This window comes from Engystomops pustulosus, chromosome 10, assembly GCF_040894005.1.
Source record: "Engystomops pustulosus chromosome 10, aEngPut4.maternal, whole genome shotgun sequence".
Lineage (NCBI taxonomy): Eukaryota > Metazoa > Chordata > Amphibia > Anura > Leptodactylidae > Engystomops > Engystomops pustulosus.
Window position 1 is genome coordinate 83,864,082 of NC_092420.1, and position 12,444 is coordinate 83,876,525.

Below are 12,444 nucleotides of genomic sequence, written 5' to 3' on the forward strand. Positions count from 1 at the left end.
AGCCCAGCACATGCCCCCAATATGTAGGTAGCCCAGCAAATGCCCCCAGTATGTAGGTAGCCCAGCACATGCCTCCAGTATATAGGTAGCCAAGCACATGCTCCTAGTATATTGGTAGCCCAGCACATGCCCCCAATATATGTAGCCTAGCACATGCCCCCAGTATATAGGTAGCCTAGCACATGCCCTCAGTATATAGGTAGCCCATCACAGTTGATTACTTTTGATGGCTGGAGGATAGTATACAGCCAGCTCTGTGTATACAGTGGAGGCCGGGGTATAGTATACAGTGCAGGTCTGTGTATACAGTGGAGGCCGGGGTATAGTATACAGTGGAGGCCGGAGTATAGTATAGAGTGGAGGCCGGGGTATAGTATACAGTGGAGGCCGGGGTATAGTATACAGTGCAGGTTTGTGTATACAGTGGAGGCCGGGGTATAGTATACAGTGCAGGTCTGTGTATACAGTGGAGGCCGGGGTATAGTATACAGTGCAGGTCTGTGTATACAGTGGAGGCCGGGGTATAGTATACAGTGCAGGTCTGTGTATACAGTGGAGGCCGGGGTATAGTATACAGTGCAGGTCTGTGTATACAGTGGAGGCCGAGGTATAGTATACAGTGCAGGTCTGTGTATACAGTGGAGACCGGGGTATAATAGTATACAGTGCAGGTCTGTGTATACAGTGGAGGCCGGGGTATAGCATACAGTGCAGGTCTGTGTATACAGTGGAGGCCGGGGTATAGCATACAGTGGAGGCCAGGGTATAGTATACAGTGCAGGTCTGTGTATACAGTGGAGGCCGGGGTATAGTATACAGTGCAGGTCTGTGTATACAGTGGAGGCCGGGGTATAGTATACAGTGCAGGTCTGTGTATATGCAGTGGAGGCCGGGGTATAGTATACAGTGCAGGTCTGTATATACAGTGGAGGCCGGGGTATAGCATACAGTGCAGGTCTGTGTATACAGTGGAGGCCGGGGTATAGTATACAGTGCAGGTCTGTGTATACAGTGGAGGCCGGGGTATAGTATACAGTGCAGGTCTGTGTATACAGTGGAGGCCGGGGTATAGTATACAGTGCAGGTCTGTGTATACAGTGGAGGCCGGGGTATAGTATGCAGTGCAGGTCTGTGTATATGCAGTGGAGGCCGCAGTGACAGGAGGTGGGTCTACGGTGTCTCCCGTGACAACACCCCGCCCCCTCCGTGCCGTCGGGCAGTCAGGACGTCACTTCCGGCGGGGCCGTTTTAGCTGTACGTGTGGCGGAGGCGGCGGCTGCTGGATAGGTCGGTGGAGCGGAGCAGAGAGACGGACAGCGCCGGGCAGCGGCCCCAGCACACAGCGCACCCCGCCCCGAGCCTCCCAGCCATGGGGAACGCCGCCACCGCCAAGAAGGGGAACGAGATAGAGAGCGGTGAGTGCGGCCTGCAGGCTCCGGGGCTGAGGGATGGAGGCCGGGGGAGACAGCTGGGAAATACCGGGGACTGAGACCCGGCCAGGCCGCAGCCTCAACAGTACCCATACCAGGACTAATACTGAGTATATACCGGGCAGTGTCACTGCTGTATATATATATAGTCCTGTACTGTGTATATACTGGGGCAGAGTCACTGGTGTATATATAGTCCTGTACTGTGTATATACTGGGGCAGAGTCACTGCTGTATATATAGTCCTGTACTGTGTATATACTGGGGCAGAGTCACTGCTGTATATATAGTCCTGTACTGTGTATATACTGGGGCAGTGTCACTGCTGTATATATATAGTCCTGTACTGTGTATATACTGGGGCAGTGTCACTGCTGTATATATATAGTCCTGTAATGTGCATATACCGGGGCACTGTCACTGCTGTATATATAGTCCTGTACTGTGTATATACTGGGGCAGAGTCACTGCTGTATATATAGTCCTGTACTGTGTATATATAGTCCTGTACTGTGTATATACTGGGGCAGCGTCACTGCTGTATATATATAGTCCTGTACTGTGTATATACTGGGGCACTGTCACTGCTGTATATATATATAGTCCTGTACTGTGTATATACTGGGGCAGAGTCACTGGTGTATATATAGTCCTGTACTGTGTATATACTGGGGCAGAGTCACTGCTGTATATATAGTCCTGTACTGTGTATATACTGGGGCAGAGTCACTGCTGTATATATAGTCCTGTACTGTGTATATACTGGGGCAGAGTCACTGCTGTATATATAGTCCTGTACTGTGTATATACTGGGGCAGAGTCACTGCTGTATATATATAGTTCTGTACTGTGTATATACTGGGGCAGTGTCACTGCTGTATATATATAGTTCTGTACTGTGTATATACTGGGGCAGTGTCAATGCTGTATATATAGTCCTGTACTGTGTATATACTGGGGCAGTGTCACTGCTGTATATATAGTCCTGTACTGTGTATATACTGGGGCAGTGTCACTGCTGTATATATATAGTCCTGTAATGTGCATATACCGGGGCACTGTCACTGCTGTATATATAGTCCTGTACTGTGTATATACTGGGGCAGAGTCACTGCTGTATATATAGTCCTGTACTGTGTATATATAGTCCTGTACTGTGTATATACTGGGGCAGTGTCACTGCTGTATATATATAGTCCTGTACTGTGTATATACTGGGGCAGTGTCACTGCTGTATATATAGTCCTGTACTGTGTATATATAGTCCTGTACTGTGTATATATAGTCCTGTACTGTGTATATATAGTCCTGTACTGTGTATATACTGGGGCAGTGTCACTGCTGTATATATATATATATATATATATATATATATATATATATATATAGTCCTGTACTGTGTATATACTGGGGCAGTGTCACTGCTGTATATATATAGTCCTGTACTGTGTATATACTGGGGCAGTGTCACTGCTGTATATATAGTCCTGTACTGTGTATATACCGGGCAGTATCACTGCTGTATATATATAGTCCTGTACTGTGTATATACTGGGGCAGCGTCACTGCTGTATATATATAGTCCTGTACTGTGTATATACTGGGACAGTGTCACTGCTGTGTATATATAGTCCTGTTCTGTGTATATACTGGGACAGTGTCACTGCTGTGTATATATAGTACTGTTTTGTGTATATACTGGGACAGTGTCACTGCTGTGTATATATAGTACTGTTCTGTGTATATACTGGGACAGTGTCACTGCTGTATATATAGTCCTGTACTGTGTATATACTGGGGCAGTGTCACTGCTGTATATATAGTCCTGTACTGTGTATATACCGGGGCACTGTCACTGCTGTATATATAGTCCTGTACTGTGTATATACCGGGGCACTGTCACTGCTGTATATATAGTCCTGTACTGTGTATATACCGGGGCACTGTCACTGCTGTATATATAGTCCTGTACTGTGTATATATAGTCCTGCACTGTGTATATATAGTCCTGCACTGTGTATATATAGTCCTGCACTGTGTATATATAGTCCTGCACTGTGTATATATAGTCCTGCACTGTGTATATATAGTCCTGCACTGTGTATATATAGTCCTGCACTGTGTATATATAGTCCTGCACTGTGTATATATAGTCCTGCACTGTGTATATATAGTCCTGCACTGTGTATATATAGTCCTGCACTGTGTATATATAGTCCTGCACTGTGTATATATATAGTCCTGCACTGTGTATATATAGTCCTGCACTGTGTATATATAGTCCTGTACTGTGTATATACTGGGGTAGTGTCACTGCTGTATATATAATCCTGTACTGTGTATATACCGGGGCAGTGTCACTGATGTATATAGTCCTGTACTGTGTATATACCCGGGCAGTGTCACTGATGTATATAATCCTGTACTGTGTATATACCGGGGCAGTGTCACTGCTGTATATAGTCCTGTTCTGTGTATATACTGGGGCAGTGTCACTGCTGTATATAGTCCTGTACTGTGTATATACCGGGGCAGTGTCACTGCTGTGTATATAGTCCTGTACTGTGTATATACTGGGGTAGTGTCACTGCTGTATATATATAGTCCTGTACTGTGTATATACTGGGGCAGCGTCACTGCTGTATATATAGTCCTGTACTGTGTATACACTGGGGCAGCGTCACTGCTGTATATATAGTCCTGTACTGTGTATATACCGGGGCACTGTCACTGCTGTATATATAGTCCTGTACTGTGTATATACCGGGGCAGTGTCACTGCTGTATATATAGTCCTGTACTGTGTATATACCGGGGCACTGTCACTGCTGTATATATAGTCCTGTACTGTGTATATACCGGGGCACTGTCACTGCTGTATATATAGTCCTGTACTGTGTATATACCGGGGCACTGTCACTGCTGTGTATATAGTCCTGTACTGTGTATATACCGGGGCAGTGTCACTGCTGTATATATAGTCCTGTACTGTGTATATACCGGGGCACTGTCACTGCTGTATATATAGTCCTGTACTGTGTATATACCGGGGCACTGTCACTGCTGTGTATATAGTCCTGTACTGTGTATATACTGGGGCAGTGTCACTGCTGTATATATAGTCCTGTACTGTGTATATACCGGGGCACTGTCACTGCTGTGTATATAGTCCTGTACTGTGTATATACTGGGGCAGTGTCACTGCTGTATATATAGTCCTGTACTGTGTATATACCGGGGCACTGTCACTGCTGTGTATATATAGTCCTGTACTGTGTATATACTGGGGCAGTGTCACTGCTGTATATATAGTCCTGTACTGTGTATATACCGGGGCACTGTCACTGCTGTATATATAGTCCTGTACTGTGTATATAGCCGGAGAATATGAAATGTTCGGTAATACAATTATATAACTTATGTGCGTACCATATATAGTCATAGATGGATATTCATTCTAGTAATCTTACATCATGCATTAAATAAGGAGTGCTTAACCTCTTTACACCTCCTCATAAACTACAACCTATAGATATGACCATGAACGATGCCACCGCCCTCTCCAAACCAGATAATGGTGCCACTGCTGGTATAATGTATGGAGCTGGTGCTATATATGTGATTAGTGCTGCTGCTGGTATATTGTATGGAGCTTGTACTATATATACAATCAGTCCCACTGCCAGTATAATGTATACAGATATTATATGTGATCAGTGTCACTGCTTCTATAATGTATGGAGCTGGTACTATATATGTGATCAGTGCCAGTGCTGGTATAATGTATGGAGCTGGTACTATATATGTGATCAGTGCCAGTGCTGGTATAATGTATGGAGCTGGTACTATATATGTGATCAGTGCCAGTGCTGGTATAATGTATGGAGCTGGTACTATATATGTGATCAGACCCACTGCTGGTATAATGTAAGGAGCTGGTGTATATATACGGGCAGTCCCACTGCTGGTATAATGTATAGAGCTGGTACTATATGTGTGATTAGTGCCAGTGCTGGTATAATGTATGGAGCTGCTGTACACTCACCGGCCACTTTATTAGGTACACCACGCTAGTAACGGGTTGGACCCCCTTTTGCCTTCAGAACTGCCTCAATTCTTCGTGGCATAGATACAACAAGGTGCTGGAAGCATTCCTCAGAGATTTTGGTCCATAGTGACATGATGGCATCACACAGTTGCCGCAGATTTGTCGGCTGCACATCCATGATGCGAATCTCCCGTTCCACCACATCCCAAAGATGCTCTATTGGATTGAGATCTGGTGACTGTGGAGGCCATTTGAGTACAGTAACCTCATTGTCATGTTCAAGAAACCAGTCTGAGATGATTCCAGCTTTATGACATGGCGCATTATCCTGCTGAAAGTAGCCATCAGATGTTACAGGGTACATTGTGGTCATAAAGGGATGGACATGGTCAGCAACAATACTCAGGTAGGCTGTGGCGTTGTACCAAGGGGCCCAAAGAGTGCCAAGAAAATATTCCCCACACCATGACACCACCACCACCAGCCTGAACCGTTGATACAAGGCAGGATGGATCCGTGCTTTCATGTTGTTGACGCCAAATTCTGACCCTACCATCTGAATGTCGCAGCAGAAATCGAGACTCATCAGACCAGGCAACGTTTTTCCAATCTTCTACTGTCCAATTTCGATGAGCTTGTGCAAATTGTAGCCTCAGTTTCCTGTTCTTAGCTGAAAGGAGTGGCCCCCGGTGTGGTCTTCTGCTGCTGTAGCCCATCTGCCTCAAAGTTCGACGTACTGTGCGTTCAGAGATGCTCTTCTGCCTACCTTGGTTGTAACGGGTGGCGATTTGAGTCACTGTTGCCTTTCTATCAGCTCGAACCAGTCTGCCCATTCTCCTCTGACCTCTGGCATCAACATGGCATTTCCGCCCACAGAACTGCCACTCACTGGATTTTTTTTCTTTTTTGGACCATTCTCTGTAAACCCTGGTATAATGTATGGAGCTGGTACTATATATGTGATCAGCCCCACTGCTGGTATAATGTATGGAGCTGGCACTATATACGTGCTGTCCCACTGCTGGTATAATGTATGGAGCTGGCACTATATATGTGATCAGTGCCACTGCTGGTATAATGTATGGAGCTGGTACTGTATATGTGATCAGTGCCACTGCTGGTATAATGTATGGAGCTGGTACTATATATGTGATCAGTGCCACTGCTGGTATAATGTATGGAGCTGGCACTATATATGTGATCAGTGCCACTGCTGGTATAATGTATGGAGCTGGTACTGTATATGTGATCAGTGCCACTGCTGGTATAATGTATGGAGCTGGTACTATATATGTGATCAGTGCCACTGCTGGTATAATGTATGGAGCTGGTACTGTATATGTGATCAGCGCCACTGCTGGTATAATGTATGGAGCTGGTACTATATATGTGATCAGTGCCACTGCTGGTATAATGTAAGGAGCTGGTACTATATATGTGATCAGTGCCACTGCTGGTATAATGTACGGAGCTGGTGCTATATATGTGATCAGTGCCACTGCTGTTATAATGTACGGAGCTGGTACTATATATGTGATCAGTGCCACTGCTGGTATAATGTATGGAGCTGGTACTATATATGTGATCAGTGCCACTGCTGGTATAATGTATGGAGCTGGTACTATATATGTGATCAGTGCCACTGCTGGTATAATGTATGGAGCTGGTACTATATATGTGATCAGTGCCAGTGCTGGTATAATGTATGGAGCTGGTACTATATATGTGATCAGTGCCACTGCTGGTATAATGTATGGAGCTGGTGCTATATATGTGATCAGTGCCACTGCTGGTATAATGTATGGAGCTGGTACTATATATGTGATCAGTGCCAGTGCTGGTATAATGTATGGAGCTGGTACTATATATGTGATCAGTGCCACTGCTGGTATAATGTATGGAGCTGGTGCTATATATGTGATCAGTGCCACTGCTGGTATAATGTATGGAGCTGGTGCTATATATGTGATCAGTGCCACTGCTGGTATAATGTATGGAGCTGGTACTATATATGTGATCAGTGCCACTGCTGGTATAATGTATGGAGCTGGTGCTATATATGTGATCAGTGCCACTGCTGGTATAATGTATGGAGCTGGTACTATATATGTGATCAGTGCCACTGCTGGTATAATGTATGGAGCTGGTACTATATATGTGATCAGTGCCACTGCTGGTATAATGTATGGAGCTGGTGCTATATATGTGATCAGTGCCACTGCTGGTATAATGTATGGAGCTGGTACTATATATGTGATCAGTGCCACTGCTGGTATAATGTATGGAGCTGGTACTATATATGTGATCAGTGCCACTGCTGGTATAATGTATGGAGCTGGTGCTATATATGTGATCAGTGCCACTGCTGGTATAATGTATGGAGCTGGTGCTATATATGTGATCAGTGCCACTGCTGGTATAATGTATGGAGCTGGTGCTATATATGTGATCAGTGCCACTGCTGGTATAATGTATGGAGCTGGTACTATATATGTGATCAGTGCCACTGCTGGTATAATGTATGGAGCTGGTACTGAATATGTGATCAGTGCCACTGCTGGTATAATGTATGGAGCTGGTACTGTATATGTGATCAGTGCCACTGCTGGTATAATGTATGGAGCTGGTACTATATATGTGATCAGTGCCACTGCTGGTATAATGTATGGAGCTGGTACTATATATGTGATCAGTGCCAGTGCTGGTATAATGTATGGAGCTGGTGCTATATATGTGATCAGTGCCACTGCTGGTATAATGTATGGAGCTGGTGCTATATATGTGATCAGTGCCACTGCTGGTATAATGTATGGAGCTGGTACTATATATGTGATCAGTGCCACTGCTGGTATAATGTATGGAGCTGGTACTGTATATGTGATCAGTGCCAGTGCTGGTATAATGTATGGAGCTGGTACTATATATGTGATCAGTGCCACTGCTGGTATAATGTATGGAGCTGGTACTATATATGTGATCAGTGCCACTGCTGGTATAATGTATGGAGCTGGTACTATATATGTGATCAGTGCCACTGCTGGTATAATGTATGGAGCTGGTGCTATATATGTGATCAGTGCCACTGCTGGTATAATGTATGGAGCTGGTGCTATATATGTGATCAGTGCCACTGCTGGTATAATGTATGGAGCTGGTACTATATATGTGATCAGTGCCACTGCTGGTATAATGTATGGAGCTGGTGCTATATATGTGATCAGTGCCACTGCTGGTATAATGTATGGAGCTGGTACTGTATATGTGATCAGTGCCACTGCTGGTATAATGTATGGAGCTGGTACTATATATGTGATCAGTGCCACTGCTGGTATAATGTATGGAGCTGGTACTATATATGTGATCAGTGCCACTGCTGGTATAATGTATGGAGCTGGTACTGTATATGTGATCAGTGCCAGTGCTGGTATAATGTATGGAGCTGGTACTATATATGTGATCAGTGCCACTGCTGGTATAATGTATGGAGCTGGTACTGTATATGTGATCAGTGCCACTGCTGGTATAATGTATGGAGCTGGTACTATATATGTGATCAGTGCCACTGCTGGTATAATGTATGGAGCTGTTAAAAAAATAGAGAAAACTAAAATCCCACATCCTAGATTGCAATGAATGAAATGTGACCATTATTTATTCAGTACATAGTGGAATGTGTTGAGAACAAGAAAACATAAAAAATATCACTGAAAATCAAAAGTAGTATCTTATGAATATCTGGATTTGGAGTAATACTCAAGTTAATTAAATTGGAAAAGCAACTTCAGTGGAAAGGCTTTTGAGAAGGAAATAAGGTTCAGTAGTGTCTGTGGCCTCCATGTCCCTGTATGACCTCCCTACACACAGGGACATACATCTGATGAGGCTCAGTAGTGTCTGTGGCCTCCACGTGCCTGTATGACCTCCCTACACACAGGGACATACATCTGATGAGGCTCAGTAGTGTCTGTGGCCTCCACGTGCCTGTATGACCTCCCTACACACAGGGACATACATCTGATGAGGCTCAGTAGTGTCTGTGGCCTCCACGTGCCTGTATGACCTCCCTACACACAGGGACATACATCTGATGAGGCTCAGTAGTGTCTGTGGCCTCCACGTGCCTGTATGACCTCCCTACACACAGGGACATACATCTGATGAGGCTCAGTAGTGTCTGTGGCCTCCACGTGCCTGTATGACCTCCCTACACACAGGGACATACATCTGATGAGGCTCAGTAGTGTCTGTGGCCTCCACGTGCCTGTATGACCTCCCTACACACAGGGACATACATCTGATGAGGCTCAGTAGTGTCTGTGGCCTCCACGTGCCTGTATGACCTCCCTACACACAGGGACATACATCTGATGAGGCTCAGTAGTGTCTGTGGCCTCCACGTGCCTGTATGACCTCCCTACACACAGGGACATACATCTGATGAGGCTCAGTAGTGTCTGTGGCCTCCACGTGCCTGTATGACCTCCCTACACACAGGGACATACATCTGATGAGGCTCAGTAGTGTCTGTGGCCTCCACGTGCCTGTATGACCTCCCTACACACAGGGACATAGATCTGATGAGGCTCAGTAGTGTCTGTGGCCTCCACGTGCCTGTATGACCTCCCTACACACAGGGACATACATCTGATGAGGCTCAGTAGTGTCTGTGGCCTCCACGTGCCTGTATGACCTCCCTACACACAGGGACATACATCTGATGAGGCTCAGTAGTGTCTATGGCCTCCACGTACCTTTATGACCTCCCTACAATGCCTGGTCATGCTCCTGATGAGGCTCAGTTGTGTGCATGGGCTCCCTACAACGCCTGTGAGCACAGTACTGACTTGTGTACGTCGGGCCCTCATTGAGTCTTTCTGGCAGAGCAGACACATGGATACTAGTTGCCTACTTGAAGTTACATTGTGTTGTTTGTGTTCCCTTTATTTTTCTGACCAGGGTGTGTGTGTAACTTTTAGGACTTGTGCACATACTTCATACATGTACTTGTATGATCGGTAGATTTCCTTTAACATTTGGTCGTCTGTTGCCAAATGTAACGCGTTTCTGCAGCATATCCTCGCCTCCGTGTGCAGGTAGCTGTGTAAAATACCCTTCACTTGGTTTGTATTCCTTTTTGCCACAGACATGTGTGAATATGGCCGTACATGACACATCTGTGTGAAGAATGAGCCTCCTGGCATTCTGCGGTGCGATGTGATTTTCTAGGGATTGTCCTTTATCCTCGCGCGTCCATGTTTTTTTTTTTCTTTTTCTCTGCCGCGTGTTTTGTCAACTTCCCATAAACCGGTTTGTGCGCCCGGCGTCGCTGTGTGCTAAACAGAGATGTGGACAGACGGCTGGTACTTGGCATCCAGTAGCAGGACACATGCTTGGCATTGCTCTGGCACTTTGTTCTGTATTCGAGTCGTCGATGGAGTTGGCGCGCGCTCTTGTTATGCTTGTATCTCGTATAAGTTTACCAGTGTGCAAGCTGTGAAATTCACACAGCTTTTCTAGGGCGAATACTGCGCCAAATGCGGCGAAATCGGGAATTTTTCTTTTTGATTTAATCTTGTTTTGATCACGCCCCCAGTTGCAATGTGTAAGTGCCCGTATTAAAGTGAATGGACGGAGATGCAATACCAAGCGTAGCCAGTATACTGTGTGTGGCGCTGTTCTCTGTAATTTGTTCACTGCACTCGTTGGCAACATGTCGGGCACCCCTGACAATCCGATATTGATGATCTATTCTAAGGATAGGTGTTTGTCAAGTAAATCTTTGCAACAACCCTTGAACATAGAAGCCTATTAGACAGCGCAAACTTACCCGGGCGCAGAATATTGCCCGGTGCGGGAGGGAGTGGGTGAGCTTTCCTTGCCCCTCCCCATTCCATAGGAAGCCGCTCTGATTCGATACTGTGGGAAATACGGAGATTCTTCTTCCATAGAAATTGGTGGCAAATGGAAGGGAGTAGAATTTCAGGGATCTGACTACAATGTTGTTGTCTGTTACTATGGAGATGTGCAAAGCTGCCATAATTTTTTTTAATACAGACAAGTTGCAAATAAGTTTCTACAGCTACAGCACACTACGTCTCATAGCACAGAGGAATTGTGAAGTGTCTGCTTAGAGAGTCCCCGCTCACACTCTGGAATCTTACACTGAGCTAAAACAGCAATAAGACTGAGTAAAATTCAAAAGTAAGGGGTTAAAACTGATCTTCATTGGTGTGAACATCACTGGGGGGGGATTGAACTTTGAGAATTTTTTTTCATGGGCATAGCCCTTTAAGTTCCCTGGGGGGGGGGGGACAGTTTTACACAAATTCAGATATTTGTAATATTTTACTTTTACATATTACATCTGCAAGATCTGCCCTTCTCCGTGGCGGCACCCCGGTCCGGACTCGCTTACCTCTCCACGTTCCTGCTCCCGTCCCAGCTGGCCATCGCTCAGCTGATTGGTGCTGGCCTCTTCCCAGGTTCCTATTAAGACCGGATGCTCCCAGCAATCCCCGCCGGATCTTTGAGCTTCATGCCACTGAGAAAGCTTCCCACTGTCTTCATTCATTGTGACCCCGGACCTATCCTTGACCCTTCTTCTTCTCTGCCAGCCCTGACCTCCAGCTCCGTTCCTGATCCTGTATCATTGCCGCCTGCCCTGACCCGACCTGAGACTATCTAGTGATTCCGTCACGCCTGTGGAACAAGCTGGTGGCAGCACGCTGCAGCAAGACCATCCTGCTTTGCCGTGGGCTCTGGTGAAAACCGGGTGCCACTTAGACTACGGTCCCAGGTGTCGGCTTGTGTCATCGTCCGCGGTGGTCCAGGGGGTTCACTACCCCAGAAGCCTGACACAGAACAATACTATAATACTGCTGTCAGAAGGTTGAGCTGGGGGAGATGAGCAGCTACCTGATACACATGGCACCGCTTATCCACAGGCTCAAAGATTTGCGTCACAAGT

At 45.8% G+C, this 12,444-nt stretch overlaps 1 protein-coding gene across 1 annotated transcript in view; it reads left to right on the top strand.

Annotated features, from left to right (window-relative positions):
* Positions 1-1,202: 1,202 nt before the first annotated feature.
* PRKACB (protein kinase cAMP-activated catalytic subunit beta) overlaps positions 1,203-12,444 on the top strand; it is a 48,806-nt gene continuing 37,564 nt past the window's right edge. The window contains exon 1 of the mRNA XM_072128580.1: positions 1,203-1,415. Coding sequence (XP_071984681.1) covers positions 1,370-1,415 — 46 coding nt within the window. The 5' untranslated portion in view covers positions 1,203-1,369. The remainder of the gene's footprint in view (positions 1,416-12,444) is intronic.